Consider the following 25,025-nt stretch of genomic DNA (forward strand, 5'->3'; position numbering starts at 1 on the left):
TCTGTGCAATGGTAACTCAAATTATTTAACTATTAAATATTAAGCTATCTTGATTGTGGGAAGTACCAAAATGAGAGCAACTGATACTGTCATCCAAATTAGAAAATGAAAAACAAGACTAGGGGCAAGGCGTGATATTATATTTATGCCTCAAGAAGCAACAAAAAAAAAAAATTAGAATACTGGAAAGTAATGGAATTATTAATATCAATCCTACAAATAGTTTGTATCATTTTATGATACAAAAATATAGATGTCTTTCTTACATTGAACTAAGAGTTTGGGGAAGCAGAATTGTATTTGGATAAAAAAATAATCAATTAACATAATCTGAAAGTGAAGCTTCTGGTGGAAAAATTGATGAAACTGTGGAAAATAAGATAATAAACATGGATCAACTTTTAAATGAAGTAGTGATTGCAAAAGTTTTCAGAATTTCAAAAATCAAGAAAAATAAAATTTGTGAAGAAAAATGAATACAAGTTTTCAATCATTTCAAGGGAAAAAACATTACATTGCTGAATTTTGTTTAAACAGCAGATTACATTTCTAGTAGGCCAGGCACCTCGGTACCAGTCAAAAGAATATTATCAATAATGGATATCATATGGTCTGAAGAAAGAGATAGAATATTACCAATAATGGATATCATATGGTCTGAAGAAAGAGGTAGAATGGCTGAATCAATCACAGAAACTTTACTAAGTTCAAAATTAACTATAAACTAAATTAAGTGATTTTTTGATGTTATTAAAAATAACAAAGAATTTATTGCTTATTTGGCATTTCAATCATAGGTAGTAGGTTTCTATTGTTCATAATCATAGGTAGTAGGTTCTATTGTTAGCATTTTTGCAAAATAGTCCCTGTTTAGTAGAAAATATTATGGTAAGCCTAGTTATAGGGCTTTATACTCAAAGACAAGGTATTGTTTTATTGAAAAAGTAAAATAAAAGCACTTAACTATAGAACTGAATTTTTTAAAACTTATGTTTCATTTAATGTAGCGACCTACATCTTTTCTTTCTTAATGTAATAGTTTTTCATTAGTTTTTATTTTTTCAGTTTATGCTAATTTAGAATTATAAACTCGGACAAAAAGACTCTTGCAACTATGGTGACATATAATGAACAGATAACTGTTTATCAGTGATCCATATTATCTTTATGAAAGGGTAACATGATTTTAACTTGAATTATAATATAAATATACATACAATTAAAATTAATGAGTATTAATAAACAAATGTTTAATAAATCTGCATTAACAGTATATGCACAATAATCTTGATTAAAAATTTATAAATATTATTGAAAAATTAATTATTTATTATTCATTTTAGAGCCTAGTCCTATAAAGGTTGGTTAATAAGAATACTTTAAGGAGCTTTTTGAAATAACATAAAATATAAATATTTAAATTCTCAGCTCCTTTTTATATTACACATTACTTTTCTCTCTCTTTTTTAATAAATTTAATAACTTACACGAGCATTTCTGATTTTGAAAACATTCAGGTTTTTCCTCATAATATGCAGAAAAATTTTGATCATCTTCACAGAATTCCAATTCTAGAGAGGCTTCTAGATCTTCTGTATTTACAAAATTACTATATTTGTTGTCTGCTGAAGTGGCATCAATTAATGCAACAGAATTTTTCAATACTTTTTTTATGCTTCTCATGGATTTAAAGACTGTTACAAAGCTTGCCAATAAAACTACACACAGATATGCATTTACTAGAAATCTGAAAAGAAAAATATAAATTATTAAATTTTTGAAACATAAAAATTAACTTTATTCAATTATAACATCATCAACTCAGTGAAAACCGTAATTAAAAGTAAATAAAATGACAGCCCAAACAAGTATGTGCACAAATTATATGCATAAAATAATGCTACAAAAACTGAGTATGTTTTTGACAGAAGAAACAGAAACAAAAATTCCTTAAGTTCTCCTTTAAGACATGCTACTCTACTTCTTCAGATTGAGTTAAAGGAATTTCTTAACATATTGAATATGCTTAACATATTGAATATATAGTTTATGATGCCATTACAAAAGAATTTTTGCAAACTTCTATGGATTCAAAAGTTGTACTGAAAACAAAGCCATACATTTCAATGACAAAATAAAAGCTATTAAAAAGGAAGTTCAGGAAGATTGAGAGTAATTTTCTAATCAATGGAGAGAAACGAAGAGAAAATAATCGGGCTTTTATTTAATCTTCACAGTGACACTGCCATATAATTTAACGGAAACTCTCAATAATAAGGGGGGGGAAATTCAGGGTAGACTTTCTTCCCTTTTTTTCTTTCAAAAAGTATGTGCAGAAATTAAATGCATAAAATAATGCTATAAAAATGTTGGCGTCTTATTAACTACACCTCACTTTGCATGAAAGGACTCAAAGTAGGAAAAGCGTAACTAAAGTCTTGTTCTGCAGAAATGTCAAGGATTTCATCCCCAAGTTCACTATTGAATGTGCATCAAATGATATTTTACTTTGCTATATAGTTCAGAAATCTGAAATTAATCTATAACTTGAAATTAAAACACAAATCTGAATAGGTTTAATTTTATATTTCAAATAGTATTTCTAGTTTATTTCTTTGCATTTGAAATTTTATCATTATTCAACAGAAAATTAAATTCATCAAAAGTAAAAATCAAAGACATGCAAGTAATCTGTATAGGTTAACAAACCCTTAGTTAAAATCTTTTGAATAGAATAATTTTGGTACTATTCTGTTTTGAGGACCGTAAAAAAATTCCAACGGAAATGTACGTGCAAAAGCGCCAAATCTAGCAAATGTGGCCATTTAACAGCGCACCAAATCTAGCGTATGCGCTGATTCCAGATTGCATAAGTTTATATAGTTCTATATTTCTTAAGAAGCCATTGAAATACTAGTTTAATTTTTAAATCCTTTTTTGAAATCCTATGGATTTAACAATTTGGGAATTGCCCATGAAGAAAAGTTTGCAATGAATTTTGGGTAAAGCACAGAATCACCCACTGCTTGACGCATTTTTAAGAATTGCATATACTTGGTATCCATGTACACATCGACATATTTTCACTTAAAAATAATCCCAGAATTGCACAAAAACGGCACTGCGCACACCTTTATCGAGAATGCTTTCATAGAAAAGGCATCATTCATTATAGAAAATTCTATTTGAACAACCAACGAGATGAAATTATGCTTTAGAGATAACTCGGTAGCGAAATAACGATGCAGGCATCCATTCAGTTATGTTTAGCAATTTTTATACAGGGTTCGCACACATTTCTGCACACGGAAATTAAGTACTTTTAAGGACTTTTAAGGACCATTAATGAAAAAAATTAAGGACCTATGAGCAAATGGGAACTAAATAAATTCAATTGAAGATATTATCTATACCTGAATTTCCCTTTTGCAATACCATCCTAAAAATAAAATAGATCCCTAAGTAGTACGCATTATTGCTAAACATGAATTAATTAATATAATTGTTAATAAGTTTAAAAATAAAATAAACTTTATGCTATTTATCAAGTAAATTTAAATATATTACACTTATAATTGTTGGTCATATTTGAAAGAAAATAAGTGGCATTTACGTTTTACTAAAAGTTAGCTTTATGTTGATTTTTGTTATGTCTCATTTTGTCACATACTTGGTCAGTCTAACGGTTTAGTAAATAATCAGGTAGATTTTATGTCAAACTGCATAGGTTAAAATGAGAAGTAAAACATAATCAGCATTATTCTTAATGAAAAACTGAATGTTATCACCACTGCTGCTTGTCTAGAGAGAGACCTGCTGATTAGAACAAACCTGAAAGGCCTGATGTAAGCAAGGTTGGCAAGTGTTGAAAGTTAGTCAGGTTTTGTTTGATGAAGTTAGTGTCATAGCTTTGTGTACAGTTCCAGGAGTTATAACCCAGTTAATATACTTTAAAGTTTCAATATGCCATTAAAGCACCAGAGGTGATAAGTTGCTTTGCTTTATTTTAAGTAGATGCATAGAATATGTTTTACTTGAATTTTTACATTTTTATAATTTATCTTGTGACCACAGTGAGTATTAATGAAAGGCAATAACTCGCTTTAATATGTAGAGATAATTTTTAAGGGTAAGCAGTTAGATATAAATAATTAAATTAGGTAGCTTGACAACCTTAGTCATTATCATTATGGATTTACATGACCACTATTAAATTTTATTTTTTAGCAATATTTGTTAAAAAAAGCCCTATTTGAATCAAAATCTAATAAAATTTCACAGTTTAAAGTATATGTAATTTATGACACAGATTCTTAAATGATATTAAGATAATTGCGCATTAAAAGCTACAGAACATTTATGTTTTGTAGCAACAACAGTCAACAAAATGTTTATCTGTCATTTTAATTTGAAGCCTTCCCAGACATTTTGGTTAGTTTATATCGATTTCCTTCTCTTTAAGCATCTTTTCTAACAATTAGAGATTTGTCTCAATATGCAAATCAATGCTCTTGCTAGTTTCTGCGTCTTTATCTTGTCAACCTCTCCACAATGTACCTATGAGGGTTTAATTGATCTGGTAAAAGTTAAATAGTCCAACTCTTACTATGAAAAAATTAAAAATAAGACATTTTTTAATTAATTACATAGTTAATTTTGCTTTTGCTAAGAGCTGTTTCATAAATTGGGCTTTATAGCATTATACCTTGTTTATTTTTCAGATTAAAAATATTGTATAATAAGTTGCCAAAATGAAACTTTATAATATGACAGCAAAAAATAAAAATGTCTTATTTTAATGTTATTTTTAAAATATAATTTTAATATATCACCATTATTTTAATGAAATTTATTAATGTTACGATGTTTTAAAAAAAATCGTCGAAAAATTCTCAGACCTCGAAATTAAAAAGTTTCTATAGAAACTAATCTTAAAATCGCCAAACTGTTGAAAAGTCGCCAAATTTAGAACCATTTAATAAAAGAATTCACATCCCCAAAAGTGAAAAGTTGTTTAAGAGCTTTTTTATAGAAAAAATGAATTTCGAAAGGCTTATGTTTCACTTCTTTCTTAGAAACTCGAGTATTTCATCATTTATATTAGAAATAGAAACAAATTATAACTCATGAACCCATTCAAAAGATAACCATATATATGGCAGTGAATCGCCAAAAATATTCCTCAAAATGCTAATTCACACTCAAAATGACAGTCGTAAAAACAGACAAATTTCAGATGATTAAAATCAAGGACCTTCTGCTGATTTTGGCCAAAATTAAGGATTTTTAAGGACCAAAAATCGATTCCAAGAAATCTAAGGACTTTTAAGGGCTCTTAAGGACCGTACGAACCCTGTTATATAAATTCTAAAAATGATCTGAAATAGTTATTTACTCTTATGCTTCCATTCAGTCAAATTTAGCCTTTTTTATATAAATTATAAAAATAAAAAAATACAATATGAAATTAACTTTTCATCTAAATTAAAACATCAATCTTAGATAGTTATTTACTATTATACTTCCTTTCTTGCGTTAGGGCTGCCGCAATTATTTTTGGCAGCACTGGCATCAACAATAGTTTGGCGATTTTCTACGGCCCTCAAAACCGAATAGTACCATAATTTTTTCATGCCCTTTTACTACTAACTTAAATTCTGTTTAATTTTAAACTAAAGAGAAAGCTCAAAAGGCACTAGAATCAATAAAATAAACTGCCAGTTCAAAATAATGCTATTTCATGAATACTGTATAAATTTATTATCTGGAAAGAAAATGGAGAAAAGACATAACTAGAATGAGTTGTTAAAAATCACACAATGTAGAAATCTAACTATTTCTTTGAGGATTAAATTACAATTGACATATGAAAGAAATAAAATAAATTTTCAAATTTAAAATTTAGTCTCAGTCATTTTACATTTCTATTATTCTAAAAAAATTTTAGTAGAAAATACAGCCTAACTGACTTAAATTGGATACTTATAATGACTAAATACAGGTCAAAGTAGCTTTAATAATCAATCAAAGCTAAAATATTAAAAAATAAAATTTTCTAAAAATTGTAAACAATAGTATACATAATCAATAACCTTATTCATAAAACCTAAAGTATTATTACACAACAGCTAAAACTTACAAAAATATAAAAGCAGAATGATTAAGCTTAGCATCATCCATTGTACACGTCATTTTCAGCTCAGCATCATATTTATCTTGAACAGTTTTTTGTTCTAAAACAATAAAAACAAAACATTATATTTTTAAAGATAAGTTTTTAAAACTTAAACATAATCAATGAAACAATAAATTGGAATTCTAATAATTTGTTACCATAATGAGAAATATACAACATATATACAGTTCACATAGATACATTCAGTCTTACAAAGCAAGAGATCTGTTCTTGCACAAAATACATTGACATTTTTTATTAAAATAATAAATTCAGAAACTATTTCCTTACACATAATACTATGCTACAAGCTGTGAATGTGGAATGATTTCTTTAAACTCTCGGAATTAAATACTTCTTTTTTTTTCTCCCCTAGAATTCAAAAGCCTTTTCATGCTACTTCTATCTTTAAAATGCCAAAGAGTATTGAAAATTTAGTCAAATCTGAAATACAATCTGTTGATCATTTTCCAAAAGTGAATAATGTATTACTGGTAGACATTTACATTGAATTTTCAAATTTTATAGATAATATTTGATGCCTGTTTCAATAACAATCAAATTTAAGAGAAATATTAGTTAAAATCATAATATTCCTGGTGAATAGTACAATTACAGACCATCTCTTATAAAAGACAATTTGGTAACGGCTCTTGAGAGAAAACTTGTGAGGAATAGTACTTCACAACATTATCAATTTCTCTGCACCTTCCAAGGATATATATATATATATATATATATATATAAAAAATTCTTGCCAAATTGTCAAAAGTCAGTTGAACTATTAAAAATGTGTGCTCTCACTGGGTTCTAAAAATGCTTTCTAAAGAACACAAGAAAAAATGCATTAGTTCTGCTTGTAGTTTCCTTATCTGGTATCCCAGGAAGGTGATGAATCCTTGAGTCACATCACTGCAGGTCAAAAAACATACCAGAATTTCCGGAAGAAAGGCTGCAGCGTTTACGTGTTTAAAACTGAAATTTTCAGCGGGTGCGGCATTTCAACATCAATCATCCAACTCAAACAAAAGATAGAGAATACTTGTTTAAGATGTGATATAGCTTTATAGCAACATTTGACCACACACAATACTCAAGTTCAAGCAATCATAAACTCATTTGACTGGAAGGAAATAAATCATTTACATTCTAGACATGGAATGATATGACTTTTCCTGTATTTAAAAATATTGCTAACCAAACAATGAATTGATATTGGGAGCGGGTGGAAGCAACTTTAATTAAATAAACCACCAGCAAATTGCTATGATCAAAGAATACAAATACTACTGCCCTATTATAACAAATTTCTTAACTTCTCCATTTCCTAAATAAAACTAACTTCCTGAATATCAATGTAATGATTAAAAAATAAACTGCACTTATATGGCAATATGTCCTGTCAAAGTATACAAAGTATTGACAATTTATGCTGAATAGCATAATTTATGCTGAATAGAGTAAAAATATAATGCAAATCATTACATCAGAAATTCTATATTCCAAATAACAAAATGCCTGATCATCACAAAAGAAAAAAGAAAATTTTGAAAGAAATGCTTATATTTAATAAAATGTTAATAAAACAGTTACCAAATATGTGTGTTAAATATTTGCTTGCATTTTTAGCAGCTGCTGCTAGACAAGAATCTGGAAGACACAGTCCTGTTTTTATAGGAAGCTGTTGGACAGGCAAACTAAACTGGAAGAGAGTAAAATGCCATTTTAAATAATCTTTCAGTTTCAGCAATAATAAAAATGAGATACACTACACAAGATATTACATGATTAAGAAAATATACATGCATGCAGCATCTTATGCCTTCAAAACATATCAATCTATTAAAGAACCTGGATTTTAAAAAACCAATACTAAATGCAACTTAAAACGAATTTTATGTAGCATATTATAATGTAAATTTTATCAACATTCACAGATATTTTGTAAACTTTCTGATGATTTCTTGACATTTCAAATAAACTTCTTGAAATGTCAAAATAGTTGAATTTTGTTTTTCTTATTCTGCTTTTCTCATGTTTGAAAATGTGGTAATGAGCATAACAGAGCAAACTTCATTAGACATGTATTTTCACAGTGCTTTATATTCTTAACTAATAATGCTAATAGATTTTGATAACTCTACCATAACATTGCAGGAATTCTACTTTAGTGTGTGTGTTGTGTATTAACAAGACTCTTCTATATAAGTGTATAACAATTGTTTTAACTGTAAACAAATAGCATTGGAGTACAATGAATGCACTGCCACTATGTTCCTAACAAAGGAAAAATACAATTTGCCCAACATTCGCAGAAGACTGCATGATATGAACTACACAAAGACAAAACCATTCTCAAGAACAATGACCACAGATGGAGAAAGAAATTTAAAGGAGGAAAGAGCATTATGGAGAAACTATGCAGAGGGAAATCATAAAATATCACCATAGGATCAATCTTTAATGGATCAATAAAGTGATTCAGTTGACAATCCATAAGCTTTTTCGTTAACTGGTTCTGTGGACACTATGCAATATAAAAGATGACTAATGACTTTAAGTGTCATAAAATGTGAAATGAGTAGTACCTTGACAGCTGACAAGTTATATGAAGGAGAAGAGGGAGGTCGCTTGCTCTGATTTATTGAAAGTTTTTGAGCTATTAAAAATGCTATATTTACCTCCAACCTATATACATAAGTAAGGCAGGTAATGTTTTCAGTGAAAAATGACAAATTAGGGTCTCCACAATATGCTTTTATCATGTTTACAATGACATCTGTGAGTGTGTGTGTGTGTCTATGCATGTGATGATTTTTTGGTCCCTGATAACTCATATCAAAGTTCTGTTTTCTTTATATAAACTTTCTGCATTCATATAAAGAGTTGATTAGATTTCGGATAAAACTGAACAATCAGAAATGGTACTTTACCTAAAGCCCATGATAGATTTAGTGAAACCTATATTAACATATAATCCAAAATTTTTCAATTTTAGTACTTAAGATAAGGTGACCAGAATTTAACATTGGTAAAGCGGGACACCACTGACCGGGGGGGGGGATTCTTCATTAAAAATTTGGTCTATATGGAGCAACACAAATTTTCATAGAATGCAAAAATAGCATTGTAATACATATTTTTTTAAATTTCAACATAAGTACAGTTTACAAATATAATACATTAAAAAATTACATATAGTATTATTTTATTCTTTGGCATATTTCTCATTTGAGTAAATTTTTTTAGTACATTGCTGTCATTTTTCTGTGGAATAACTTTGGACAACTTGTGATGTACAAGATCTGAAGGAATGATTGTGATTATTAGCATGAAAAGACATAAGTCCTTCTGCTAATGCTAATTTCTTTTCTTCGTCTCCATAAATAGTTTTCTGAAAGAATTTCTGCATTTTGGAGGAAGATGCAATAGTTATTTAAATATCTTTTATGTCTCTGTGTCCCCAAGAGCTTTGAAATATCATTCTTCCAGCTGGGCGAAATAGAAAATTCACCATTACATTTCTCACATTTTACCATGTGATCGCTTCTCTTTTTTTTAACAAAAGGAAATTCACTTCTTAGATCATCTTTGAATTTGCATCTTCTGTTCTTACTCATTATGTTAAAAATCTAAAGAAGTAATTTATTATAAATTTATAAATTATATTATAAATTTATATATACTTTATATATAGCTTAAAAACACAGTAAGTAGGTATATAATTACATGAACATATTTTATTGTTAGTTTAAAAACTAAATTAATTAGTTTGTTATAAAGTAACTATATTTTAAAAATTATTCAAATTTTAATTCTATAATTCTTTTCGGTTAATCTTTGGATTATGGTAATTTGGCAATTTTTTGGCGAAAATTTGGTGACCAACCCTGCTACAGCAACCTGTTAGTTTTTGTTTGGACGCCATTTTCTTTTCACGAAGTAAAGGCATGTTTTTTTTTTTTTACTCAACATTTCCAACATTTTTTCCCAATAATCTGCTAGCCGAATTACGCTTATGCTAGAACTTTTATGGAACAAAAGTGTTTAATCATGACAAAGATTAGGTGCGAAATTGGGACAAAGTGCAGAATCACCCACTGCTTGATGCGTTTTTACGAATTGCACATACACGGTATCATCCATGTACATATCGACCTATTTTCACTTAAAAAAACATCCCACAATTGCACAAAAATGGCATTGTGCACACTCTTGACTATATCCATGTACACTGCTAAAGTTCTAGCTAGTAACCTTTATCGTCTTACCAAAATGTCGCCAAACTACCTGTTACCATATTCCAAAGATTAGCCTTCTTTTCTTCTCTTTAATAGCAGTATTAACTTGTATTATTTTTCCTCTGAATTTGCCGTAACGTAAGTCATAAGCGTCACTTTCAAGACCGACACTAGACCTTTTGCCACCACTATAAAATATAAATAATAAGAATACTGTCTGCTAAATTCAAGAAAATTTATATGTTTGTGAAATAAATAAATAACTAAATTATGTAAATAAATTGTTTGAATAGCTGATTTGTTGACGTCACTTGTTTAACTAGCACTAGCATGCAGTACGATGTGTATCATCTGAGAGACAGTTACAAAATTTTTTCGTCAATGCCAATGTAAAAAAATGGCATTAAGTTCAAACAACGGTGGTCGAATTCTAACATAATCAGTTGTCAACAATTATTTGTTATTATTAAAATTTAACATTATAAAATTAACAAAAAGAATATAAGACACATATCCTGGCGAAGTAGCCACATGGCGCCGAAAACTGTATTCTTCCGCCGTTCTCTAGCTTATCGTGCATTCTTTCCAAAAATTGGGACTTTTTCAAAATGTCACGGGGCAAATTGTTAAAAATCGGGTCTGTCCCACCAACAGCGGGACATTTGGTCACCTTAACTTAACTTTCATATCAATGGGAACAATATTATTAGATTTTAGCTACAATTGATAAACTAGAAGTGATACTTTACTTGAAGATCTGAACAGATTTTTGTGAAAAAAATATATCATGATATAAACCAAAACTTCCATTTAGGATTTTTACAGAAACTCAAGATCTGAGTCATTCGATAACTCAACAAATTCTTTTAAGGTGTTACATGACACAAGAAATCTTGTAAGTATCAATTAAATTTCTTTAAAAGTCACATTAATACAATTTCTTTACATTCATATACCTGAATAAAATTTTCACAATCCCAACTTCTTGTTTTGTAAAACCATTTGGGGTTGTGACTTGCAGAAAACAACATTTAAGGAAACAGCGTTTAACACAGTGTTTAAGAAACACTGGCCTAGAATGTTCAAGAGCCATGAATCAGCATAAAAGTTGATGGCAACTGTTATTTGAATAGTTGATTGAGATAACAAGCACATTATTTTCTTTGAGTTTTTGGAATGCTACCATACTGTCATCAGCAAAAATTTCACGTGTTATTAGAATGACTCTTCTACATTCCAAAAACTTTAAAAAATCACTAAGAAGCGACAAAATAAGAACCTGAACACAATCCACATTTATCAAGATATAATACATCCTCTCACACATCTTCAGTAATAACTTATGATCAATACATTGGTGGATAATAGTACCCCATAAGCAAAGAGAAAGCAGTTGTAAAAAGATGGGTAAAGCAACACACACTTAAATTTTTTCAAAGTGAATTTGAAAGTTGAGCTCAACAGTTTTACAAATACATTTACCGTATTTGAAGGCATATAAGACGCACTTTTTTTTCCTAAATTTGGCCTCAAAAAAGTTACCCGTGTCTTATATGTAAAGGACACAGGTTAACTTTCAATACTGAATGCTATTTTTATCCCGGATAAAGGTCTAGACACACAACTTTTTCTACATCTGCCATAATTATTTTGCTCATGCGTGAAATATCATCACCAAAAGCTCGAAGCTGATGTCGAAGTTTGAACAGGTTCGACGGTCAGATTACATCTATGAAGCCTTTCCTTCATTACATAGACTTTGACTCAGCCGACACACGTGTCGGTATCAGTGCTATTCTTTATAAACGGGTCGGTATCGGTGCTTAAAACTATTTGTTTTAAAAAAATACCCTGGAAAATATGACTACAGGAAACAAGAGATTAAGCTATACAATTCAGTATAAACTAGGAGTGTTAAACTACGCCAAAGTGTATGGAAACAGAGCAGCAGCAAGGCATTTCGGTCCACCACCTACCGAAAAAATGATATGTACTTGGCGACTGTAGGAAGATCAATTCTCTAAAAAATAGACTGTTAAAAAAACAAAAACATAACCTTCGATGCCCAGCTCCATTTTGGCCTGAACTTGAAAATGCCGTAAAAATGTGGGTGATAGGTAAGAAGACTCTATTTCACAAGTGTGCGAGTGAGTAAAAAGATCTTAGGAGGACGTAAAGGCTGAAGTAATTGTTAAGACCTTTAAGATGTGTGGAATCAGTAATGCTCTTGACGGAACAGAAGACCATGCATTATTCAAAGAAGGTGATACGAGCGATGACGGAAACAGTAGTGATGATGATATTCTCGTTTTCGATGATGATGATAGTGAAAAGGATTTTTATGGTTTTGAAAGTGATTAAAGTCTAATTTCATGATAGGCAACGTTTTCCTTGAATCTGTGTTTTTTGTTGCTTTTGCTTTATTTTGTATTATGTTTGATTGCTTGCCGTTCATTCATTTATTCATTACTGAAATTTACATATCATGTTAAAAATAGCTTGCTGTAAATTTTCCTTAATAAAAATATGTTTCTTAATTGCATTCAACGATTATTTATTTGGCTTTTACAAAACGTGAGAACTGAAAGAAATCACATTTTAAGTTATTGTGGTACACGCTTTCGCGCGGACTATTGAAACTTTTTTCCCTTGTGTGTGGCCATCTAAATGAGGGTGCGTCTTATATGCCATCAAATACGGTACTTGTAATGAAGATTATGTTAACCAATATCTTTGTTCAGAGCAAGAGCCATTTCAAATACAAGGGAATTTTAGGAGACATGTATTAGTTAACCCTCTAAGCATTATGAATGTAAAATCTCATACGGAAGGGTGGCTTTTGTTTTCATTACACATGAAAATTTCTGTCAGCCTTTAATGTATCCGATTTTAGGGTTTGATATATATTGAAAGAAAAGGAATCAATGTACAAAATGAGAGTCATTTTTAATTATAATAAAAAAAATACCATTTATTCATGACACTTTAAGGAACTCTGAAATTCCAGGAGTAAACACATAATGCTCGGAAGATTAATAAAAAATTTTTTCCAATCTTTACATTACTTTTAATATAGCCTTAATAATTGCTATGAAGAAAAGAAGGCTAATCTTTGGAATATGATAACAGGTAGTTTGGCGACATTTTGATAGGCGATAAAGGCTACTACCTAGGACTTTGGAAATAATGTGAGAAGTACTCAGTTCCGATTACACATTATTTTGTGTGAGGGAAATGAGAGATCATGAGATATGTCAAGTGACATTTATGGACGAATTACAGTTCTTTAATCAGAAAAAGGGGGAGGGAAATTTGGAAAAATATCTGCAGTAGTTTATAGCATTTTGTATTTAGCTTCATTGTGTGTTGTGTGAAAGAGTGTTGATTAATTTTTGGATCCCATGGTGCTATCTAAAGTGAATTCTAAATTTTTATTGTGTTTATCTGATAATCCAAAAGAATTGCTTGAATGGTGTATGAGTGTAGGATTAATTATGGATAAGTATGAATCTCCAACATGTGGGAATGAAATGAGATTGTGTGAAAGGAAGGATATTACAGATAAGTTTGAATGGCGGTGAAAGAAATCTGGTGAAAATGGACATTTTGCAAAACGGAGTGTAAGGAAGGGTATGTGGTTTACTGAAAGTCGTTTGAGTATGGGTGACATTTTATTAATTACTTATTACTGGGTGAATATACTGCCAGTTGACTACTGGATTATTGAATCTATAAGAAAAGTTTATCCGCCATGCAATCAAGATTCTGAAGAAGATTAGGTAAGACACAATAACACGCCGAATAAATACTGATTCAGAAGTCAAACAACAAAAATCAGCGTTAATTCACAAAATTTTCACAGGACTAGTTTCGATGGTTTTACCAAACCATCATTGATGGTTCGGTAAAACCATCGAAACTAGTCCTGTGAAAATTTTGTGAATTAACGCTGATTTTTGTTGTTTGACTTCTGAATCAAGATTAGGTAAGTTAGTATTTTTAATCATTTGAGGATATTATTTTTATGCATGTAAGGAATAAATAAATTAATATGGTATTATTGGAAAATTGTTATTAGCAATGAATTAGTTTAAAGTAATTAGGATTGTAAGCTAATTTTTATTAATATAATGTATGTGCTTATTTATATTTTAAGTAGTGTTTTTTAATTTAATTATATTTTAATTTAATGATCGTGATTTTGTGAGTTATATGTTTGTAGTATTTTGGAATACATTTGAGTAGAAGTAAATTTGCATGGAAAAAATTTAAATATTTGACACTAAGTATTTGGAACCATTTTTAATGTTTGCATTATAAATTTGTTGGTGACGTTTATAATAGATAATTTAGAGGGAAAAGTTTTTGGATTTATTTATTTTATACGTGGAAATTTTCATCCTTGGAAAGGGTATATACTTTTTCGCGATCAAGTAATTTCATATATGTGCTTTTTACCGAGTTTAAAGATTCACAAAATTTTTCTGCATTTTCATGCAAATTTTTCTAATTTATGAGAAAAAAGCAGTGTACATGGATAGTCAAGAGTGTGTGCAATGCCATTTTTGTGCAATTCTGGGATGTTTTTTTACGTAAAAATAAGTCAACGTGTACATGGTTACTGTGTATGTGCGATTCTGAAAAACGCGGCAAGGAGTTTGCGATTCTGTACATTTTCCCAATTTTGCACTTAATATTTGTCCTGATTAAGCAGTTTTGTTCCATAAAATTTCTAGCATAAGTGTAATTCCGCTAGCAGATTGTCGGAAAAAGTGTTGAGTAAATAAAAAGAAAAGAAACATGTCTTTACTTCGTGAAGACAAAATGGCACCGAAAAAAAAAGTAAAAGTTTGCTGTAGCAGAGTTGGTTGCCAAATTTTCGCCAAAAAATTGCCAAGTTACCATAATCCAAAGATTAACCGAAAAGAAATAAAGAAAGAAAAATCTAGAAGTAAATAATGTAATAAATATAATTTGAAAAGCCCTAAAGATGTGGTCAAATGCACACACAAAGGATCCAAAAACCAAAGCTAAGCTATGGGGAATAAAACTTAACATTTTTTAAAAAATTAAAGCAAACTGTACTCTCATTACCTTTTCAAAAATAACAATTAACATGTTCCACATAAGGTTTATTTATAAAAGTTTTTGTTATTTGCATTGTTTTATTTGTAAAAATGCAAGTTTTTAATTGGATGTATGAATAACCCAAATGCATTGTAAATGATGGCCTTATTCAAAGATTTTATAAAAATTAATTCATAAAACTTTTACAAAACTACATATTTTTCAATATGCTTTATAAGCCTAAGAAAATCAGAAGATTTCTTTTTAACAACTTACAGACTTTGGTACAGAAATATTCCACTCTGAAATGCAGTATAAGCCACTGAAACCTTCCGAAGCATTGACAACATAAGATGTGTGCACACTTAGACATTCATCATAATTTCCCATCCATAAAAGATTTCCTAGAAATATTCCACTTGGAATTTTGCCATCTGCATCCAACACTATAAGGTAAGAAAAAATATTTAAAATAACTTTTGGTTGATCTTTACAATATGGTAACTGGTAGTTTGGCGACATTTTGGAGGCGATAAAGATTACTACCTGGGACTTTGGTAATAATGTGAGCAGTACTCAGTTCCGATTACGCATTATTTTGTGTGAGGGAAATGAGAGATCATGGGATATGTCATGTGATATTAATGGACGAATTACGGTTCTTTAATCAGAAAAGGGGGGAAATCGGGAAAAAATCTGGAAATTTTGTATTTGGCTTTATTCTGTGTTGTGTGAAGCAGTGTTCGTGAATTTTTGGATCCCATGGCCGTAACTAAAGTGAATTCGAAATGGGTATTTATGTATGTATTAATTTAATGTATGTGCTCATTTATATTTTAAGTAGTGTTTTTGAATTTAATTATATTTTAATTAAATGATAGTTATTTTGTGAATTTTATGTTTGTAGGAATTTGGTATACGTTTTAGTTGAAGTAAACGTGCATGGAAATAATTTAAATATCTGACACTAAGTATTTGTAATGGTTGCGGTATGAATTCGTTGGTGACGTGTATAATGTAATAGATGATTTAGAGGTAAAAGTTTTTGGATATTTTATTTATTTTATATGTGGAAATGTTCATATTTGGAAAGGGTAAATACTTTTTCGCGATCAGGTAATTTCATATATGTTCTTTTTACCGGGTTTAAAGATTGAGAAAATTGTCATGTATTTTCGTGAAATTTTTCTAATTTATGAGAAAAAAGCAGTGTACATGGATATAGTGAAGAGTGTGCGCAATGCCATTTTTGTGCAATTCTGGGATGTTTTTTTAAGTAAAAATAAGTTGACGTGTACATGGTTTAGTGATATTTTAATTAAATGATAGTTATTTTGTGAATTTTATGTTTGTAGGAGTTTGGTACACGTTTAAGTTGAAGTAAACGTGCATGGAAATAATTTAAATATTTGATACTAAGTATTTGTAATGGTTGCGGTATGAATTCATTGGTGACGTGTATAATGTAATAGATGATTTAGAGGTAAAAGTTTTTGGATATTTTATTTATTTTATATGTGGAAATGTTCATATTTGGAAAGGGTAAATACTTTTTCGCGATCAGGTAATTTCATATATGTTCTTTTTACTGGGTTTAAAGATTGAGAAAATTGTCATGTATTTTCGTGAAATTTTTCTAATTTATGAGAAAAAAGCAGTGTACATGGATATAGTGAAGAGTGTGCGCAATGCCATTTTTGTCCAATTCTGGGATGTTTTTTTAAGTAAAAATAAGTCAGCGTGTACATGGTTTATGTATATGTGTTATTTTGAAAAACGCGTAAGGAGTATGGTATTGTGCACTTTTTCCCAATTTTGCAGTGAATATTTGTCATGATTAAGCAGTTTTGTTAGATAAAATTTCTAGCATAAGTGTAATTCGGCTAGTAGATTGTTGGAAGAAGTGTTCAGTAGATAAAAAGAAAAGAAACATGTCTTTACTTCGTGAAGACAAAATGGCGGCGGGAAAAAAAAATAGAGGGTTGCTGTAGGAGAGTTGGTCGCCAAAAAAACGCCAAGTTACCATAATGTAAAGATCAACCTAACTTTTTTAAATAATAATGATGAATTTTTAAAAGGCTAATATTATTTTATTAGTTTTTTAATTACTATAAAAAAGAAGTTTGGATGGAATAACAATTTGAATACACAAACAGCAATGTGGTTACATAGATAATAATGGACTTAAAGGACATCCTTTTATTAACTTATAATAATCCTGAAATCCTCTTTTTTAATTTCATTGTTTCAAATTTCTATTCTAAAACTAGTAAATGGCTTATAATAAAACTTACAGAAATGCATAATTTTGAAAAAGTGAAACTACAGTTTTTTTCAATAATATTCGTATCAAAATTGTCATTATCAGTAATAAAGCAATAGGACATCCCTCTAATGAGAAATTAAATAACTTCCTCATTCTTAATCTTACATCAGTAACCTAATCTTCTTTTCAAGTTTCCATTTGCTAAGAAAACATATAGTCTTTATATTTGTTTTTATCAAATTAAAAAAATATCAAATATTTTTTTTAATAAAGCAATAGGACATCCCTCTAATGAGAAATTAAATAACTTCCTCATTCTTAATCTTACATCAGTAACCTAATCTTCTTTTCAAGTTTCCATTTGCTAAGAAAACATATAGTCTTTATATTTGTTTTTATCACCAACTATAATATTGAAGTAATATGAAATGTACACCTGTAATTAACATGATGAACACTCCTGCCTCTTATACCAGTTTGATTCTACAATAATTGCTTCAATAATGTTTATGGAAAGCCATGCCTAAAGAACTATATCATATGCTCACAAAGGTTAAACTTATGCTCAGCATTATGCTGTGCCTGAAAAAAAAAACAGACTGTTTCAAGAAAGCATAAAACTGCTTATTATGAAATAAAAACTGTTAATGCACCAGTGGCTTCATTGTCACACATTTAAAAATATTTTATTAGTAAAATAAATAATGCCCCAGAATATCAAAGAAAATCTAATATAATCTTCATGCTCTATGTCCATCTCCACAATTTTTATTATATATTATTAAAGTATTACATTTAAGAAATTCATTACAAGTAGTTAATACATTAAATACCATTAAAATATATAAAGTTAAGGTGGATTTCGTGCAAAATATAGAATTCAAAACTGTCCTAAAAAAAGAAGAAAAGAAAGAAAAAGAGAAACAAAAAGGGGGGAAGAAAAGAAAATTTTTTTAATGCAAAAAGCATTTTTGATACAATCAAATTATTGATTTAAGGAATAACTGAATGATAGAAGCACAAATAAAAGTTTGCTTACATGGTAATACATATTTGAAAATATCAATCTGATCTTATGATCCTGAATTTAAATTAAAATGGTTTACATTTAATGTGTTACAACACATTCACATTTCCAACAAAGCAAAGATTATGAAAAGATTGGTACAAATTTTGCATAGTACTTATGAGTTCATACTAAATTAACTCTGATGAAGAAATATGGAGCTAAATATTACAAAACTGTTGGAAAACTACAAATTAAACTGTATATAAATATCTACACTTTTATGTGAAGATGTACAGAAAAACATTAAAAAAAAAAGGATCCTTATGTGTTTGATTTCATTAGTTCAAACTATTTTACTTTAGAATTCATAATATAGAACACAAATAAAAAAATATAAATGCTATTTTGACTTGAATAAATAAAAAAACTCAATCTTTCTCAGAAAAAAAATATTAAGCTATAAGGGTAGGATCTTCTAATTAATAAATCTAAAAACATAAATAAATATAAATAAAAATAACAGTTATAAAGATATATGAAGAAAAAATTTGTAAACATTTTCTATTTATATACAATGCATATCATTTTAGTAAACAAATAACATAATTTAATTATGAAGAATATTACATAGCACAGTATATAATAGAAAAATACAACATACATGTAAGACATTGGATAGAATTAACTCACATTAATTGTAATTACTAATATTTAAAGAAAACAATTAAAGCATGTTTTAATCCTATTTCTTTCATATTTTCAAAGCATGAATAATTATAAATTAAGCATACAACTACGAAGGAAAATGATAAATATATAGTTACTTTTTTATAACTGAAAATGAGAATGAATATTATTAATAAAACTTGAACTTAGTTTCTTGTTAACTGTTGAATAATACTGAATCATACCCAACAAAGTGGTTCCAAAGATCTTTCGTAAACCAGAAATAAAAATCATGCTTTACAAAACGTAACAGACAAATTTACCTACTTTGAAGGGCAGGATGAGATGTCAGATGACTTAAGACAAACATAATATCTTCAAAACATTTGCTATGATTATTAGAGCCAAATCCTTGATTCTGTTGAATAAAATTACTGTTACCAACTTTTTCTCCAAATGTCATCAACTGCATTATATCAACACTTTTAGTCAGATTGGATTTTAAAGGTATTTCTTGTAAACGCACAGCATTTTGAGCAAAAGCATTAAAAAAGCGTAGAGAACTGGAAGCGGTACGATTTGCATTAATACTTTGCGATAATGCATACAAAATCAAACAAAAACTGACATGTTTCATGACTAGCAAAATTTTTATGCAGCACCATAAATGAAGCAAAAAGTTTCCAATTGTAAAACCTTTGGAGTTAGGATTCGCGCGCAGCAGTTCTGAGCAACATGTTAAGTGAATGTTTCTCTGATCTTTTAATGAGGAAAACATCGAGGTAAATTTCGAAATATTTCAAATTAAGAGCGACAGTGTCAAGGTGAAAGGTAGACGGAACTGCCATTTATGACGTTTTATGCGAAAAGAAAAGATGCTCTTTCCTGGAATTCTTCAAATGACCTTATAAGAAGGAAGAAAAAGGAAAACAAGGATACCACGTAACTGAGAAAAGTTGAAAACGCCGCTAACAGACAAAGTAGACAGATGTCTTGTTTTGCACCCAATAAATCTTTCTGCTCGCAGAACAAAAAATCACCTTAGGTGCAGTGTTGCCAGATTATTTTCAACTAAAGTAGCAGAAGTAGACTTTCAACAATTTTCTAAGTCGATCCACCAAACCTCAAACACTTGACTCCACCAAAGAGCTCAGCGGGGGGTTAATGATAAGATAGAGCTCTTTTGATTGTTATATTGAAAAGATGAATGTGAAAAGTGAATTGATGCAATGTTAAAAGTAAATATGAAGGATTTAAGACCTAGACTGATTAAATAAATTCATTTTCGAAAAATGCAAAACGAAAAGAGAATAAATAATTTGTTCTAAGTATTTATGAAGTTTTCGAAATTCTGGTAGTAACTGACCAAAAGGCAATCTTCTGACAGCTTGATGCACAACGGGAAAACGGAGTTAAATAAGGAGAAAATTTTTAATTTTTTTAAATATATTCTTAACAGATAAAAAGAAATTTTAACTAAGGCTAATTAAAAAGAAAATAGAGAAAATTGGGAGAGCGGGAAGAGGTCAGTCACTCCGTTTCTTGCTCGCAACGTTTTTTCAAAAACGCCGCTCATTGCAAAAGCAAAACACAAATTCTGCGGTTATGGAGAAAATTCAAAACGAGATTTACAAAAAATGTTTTCCACTCCCAAGTAAGAGCTAACGATGCTCATTTTGAGCAAGCCAGTGCCGTTTTCTCGAATTTTCCCTCCTTCTGTCGTTTTGATGAAAATGATAACTGCGTTCTAAGCTAAAAATATGCTTCTGCTATGCAGACATAAATTATTGGTGATTGCATACCAGTAATATAAATCCCCCAAAATATGCAATTTACTAAATTGGTTGACTTATATTAATTAACAAAATATAATTATTACTTAATTTTAAAACATTTGTAAGAGTTTTGAGAAAACTGAATTGGGGGGGGGAAGAAAGAATATTCTTGCATATGACAAATAAGTGAAGTATTTATTTTAAATGTGTAGAAAGCACATAGCGGACATCCAATATTGTAGTGTTTATTCATTTTAGAATCTAGGGAATACCGCATCTATCTTAAGAATATTTTCTGTTATGAGCCACAAGATGGTCAAAGAAAAACGTTTTATCTGCAGCAGTGCTGGATTAACCAGTGGGCTCGTAGTATTAGAATTCGTATAAGTTCGCTCAGTATTAGAAAAAAATATATATATATAAATATAATATTAAATTTCAAAACTGAAAAAGATATGTTAATAATTTTTAATAATATATACATTATTTGTGGTTTTATTTTTACGTACAAAAGTTAACGCCATCATAATGATTCATAAACAATTAAAACTGGATCCGATGGTACATAGTGAGCCGATTTGTAGTGGGCATGCACTATGTATATTGTGGCTTATATTTATTTTTGAGCATTTCTGGTTTTGAGTTTTATTTCCAAATATCAGTTATTAAAGATTTGTGAAATGACCTTATGTTTCTTTCATATATACTTATGTTTCTTTCATATATACTTTTGATCATCTTTTTTACGTTCTGCTTGTTTTAGAAAAAGTAATTGAAAATGTTTTTGTTAAAAAAAGTAATTTATTCAAAACACTCTGACAACGAACTCACTTAAGTATTCGGACACTTAGAACAAACAGTTTACATTTAACAAAAACATAAAAATAAACGGACTATTCAATATTTCTTTAAATATCCGTGAACTAAAATTACACTTTTCATACTCTTTCGCATGGACCCAACCAATATTTTCATGTAAAAATGCTCCATTTGGGTCCATTACTTTTAGTATAGCTTTCGAAGAAACATCGTGTTTCTTTATTCTTTTTTCACAACTCACTCCATAGAATGTTAGTTGACAGAATTTAAGTCGGAAGAATTTGGATGAGTTTTAATAACTTTGGAACAGTTGCATAATAATCACAAGCAAACAGTTTGGCCTTTATGTTTAGGATTGTTATCCTGGGCAGAACTTGAAGGTAATTTGCATTTCAAGTTTTCTTGCATGTTCTTTTATGTTTTCATTAAATATATTTATTTATTTATAATGATCCGCATTTATAGAAACTAAATTTCCCGTTTCACAGGCAGCAGAGCATCCCTAAATAATTATACCTCCAGTTTTTCTGGCATGCACAACATAATGTTGATCACATTTAAGTGGCATGTAATTTCTCTGTGATCATCAGCTTCAATTAGGAGAATTTTTAGAAATTCATCTTTGATTCTGGCTGCAAAAGTAATGTTATCACTAAGTTCCTTAACAAATTCACTGAATTTTAGCAGTGGCATCGCCACAATCAGTTTAATTCAGGGTTCTTCTGGAATATCCTTAGCAACAATTTCTATATCATTATTTACAATAATCTCATTAGTAACATTTTTAGGATTGGTTACATTATCATTATCCAAAGCAGAAAATTTAGTTCTAGTATATATATATCACTGTTGTAATTTAACATTTTAGCAGGGCTTGTAGTTCTCCGTGGGAAGACTAAGCCTTCAAGATCCATGAGTTTTTCGAGCCACTTTTTTGCCAGGTCGCTAACTGCGTGTATTATTATCCGAATAAGTTAAATCTTTTTTTCACATCATTTGCATAGATTTGATAAATTAACATGCCTAGAAATTTTAGCACTTACAGCTGCATTCGAATTCTTCCTAGAATCAGCAACATTCTGAATTTTACCCCACTTATCAATATCAGTGAGCTTTTAGTGGCGTTTAGTTTTAGTTTTTCGAGTGGCAATAGTCTCGCGCGTTGCCGATAAAAATGCTTTAGTTCGAAAAGTATTGCTACTGCTCGCTTTCAAATCGTAGAGTTTGTTATTCAAAAATTTGTTAAGTTTTACAAAAATCTCTCTATATAAAGAAGAATGCCTTTGTTTGTTTGTTCGTTTTATTGATTTCTGATCATTTATGATCAAATTTTGTTACATTTAATCTACTAAAATTGAATATAGGTGATATATTGGAAGGAACTTGAGCTTATTTTGGATGAAACTTGAACTTTTACGACCATTTGAATAGGAAGACGAAAATGATTAAAAACTGCGTGCCTTTGTTGCTGATATAATGAGAAAGACTTAGTTTATTTTTCTATCGAAATTTTTCATGTAGGTTCCATATCGCATTAGGCTAAAATATGTATGACTATGAATCGTAATTTTTGCATCGTTATTAGAGAAGGATTACAGCGGTATCGTTCCCTTTGTTGTTAGATACATTACTCTCAATCTAATTTAACTGGCATCGGGTACTTCCTCTGGTTTAAGATAAAGAATGTAATAATAATTTACAATAATAAACAACTGATTATTGTTATTTCAGTAGAAAATAGAAAGTACGCGTAGAGTAAATGCGAGAATACTAAATCTATGGAGAAGACATTGTGACGCTACACGCTTAGTCCCACCCATTTATAGACGTCACTTAGTTCCGCCTTCACAACTTTGTTTATGCAGCGTATTCTGAGCTTTTAACCCAGAATTTTTGTTACAATATGCATCACTGGAAATTTCAGCGCTGTTATTTTCAACACCATTAGCAACATCAGGATTTTTCTTAGAATTAATAATACTGGAATTTTTATCAGAATTAAGAATTTTAAAGCCCATGAATCCAGAGTAGATTATTATATGCCCGAAAATTTCCACTACCTTTCAATATTTTAATCCTGTCTTGCATGAAATTGCAAATCCAATGAGGGTTTTTCTTTACGGTCATCACACACATTCCGAATACAATCGATACGGTTCTGCAGATTTCTCTGGATTCTTAGCGCATTTAGAAAAACCACTTTATCATCATTTTTATTCAATAAATCTTTCAGAACTTGATGTATTTCAGCGAAAGAATAATCAATACCACAGTCCAAAATATCAATATCATCTTCATAGTCACTATCCATATTATTCACTTTCGGCAGCTAAATACACAGTTCGAACGTAAACTTCAAAAGCTTAACACAATTCGAAATATTCCTCGATAATGAAAAATCACGTGGTTGCTAGAAAGCCAACTAAATCTCAGTTTCAAGAAAGTCTCGGTTTTAAGCAGATTTAAAAATTATAAGAAATTCACTAAGGCAGGTAAAGCTAAGGTCTTTAGCAATGCTTGCTATAGAAAAAACATTCTCTCATACACCTAGACTACTAAAATATTACTAACCAATATTCTGTTTAAAATAAAAATCTGAAAACGAAAAATTTTAAGCTTTTCAAACGATTTTTCGTCCCTTGGATTTCTAGATGATAGTTGCGTGTAACGTTGGTCTCTGAGAGACCGCGTTAACGCGCTCTGACGTGTTCGTTACTATCGCGTTTGACGCATAGGTTTGGTCATTGTTGGTTATGCATTAAGTTGGAAGTATTCAGCCATTTGACACAACACCAACAAAATATCCTAAAAGTATTAGAAGTGTAAAAGGATGTTCAATAAGCTTCTCGTTTTTGATTCTGGAGGACAAAAATGACTAAGCAAAATTTTAGCGTCGAATTTAAGTTCATGCGCATAACTTTATTAAAATACTAACACGAGTTATTAATGTTAGATTGCTACGAAAAGAAGAAATATTAGAGTTTATAAAGGAAATAGTGGCATCAAT

The 25,025-nt window shown here is 29.7% G+C and overlaps 1 protein-coding gene across 3 annotated transcripts in view; it reads right to left on the reverse strand.

Annotated features, from left to right (window-relative positions):
- The window catches only part of LOC118189845 (nose resistant to fluoxetine protein 6-like), a 60,482-nt gene extending 40,068 nt beyond the window's left edge, over nucleotides 1-20,414 (reverse strand). The window contains exons 1-5 of one of the 3 annotated variants that reach the window (XM_035360525.2): nucleotides 19,752-20,414; nucleotides 15,760-15,929; nucleotides 7,769-7,877; nucleotides 6,140-6,233; nucleotides 1,488-1,747 (exon numbers count right to left, since the gene is read on the reverse strand). In XM_035360525.2, coding sequence (XP_035216416.1) covers nucleotides 1,488-1,747; nucleotides 6,140-6,233; nucleotides 7,769-7,877; nucleotides 15,760-15,929; nucleotides 19,752-20,202 — 1,084 coding nt within the window. In that variant the 5' untranslated portion in view covers nucleotides 20,203-20,414. Of the gene's footprint in view, nucleotides 1-1,487; nucleotides 1,748-6,139; nucleotides 6,234-7,768; nucleotides 7,878-15,759; nucleotides 15,930-19,582; nucleotides 19,728-19,747 lie in introns of those variants that run through there. The other 2 variants (XM_035360528.2, XM_035360527.2) reach the window with 2 other exon arrangements.
- Nucleotides 20,415-25,025: the final 4,611 nt, after the last annotated feature.

Source organism: Stegodyphus dumicola, chromosome 1, assembly GCF_044657685.1.
Source record: "Stegodyphus dumicola isolate Sdum_Otavi_A_Nest chromosome 1, ASM4465768v1".
Classification (NCBI taxonomy): Eukaryota; Metazoa; Arthropoda; class Arachnida; order Araneae; family Eresidae; genus Stegodyphus; species Stegodyphus dumicola.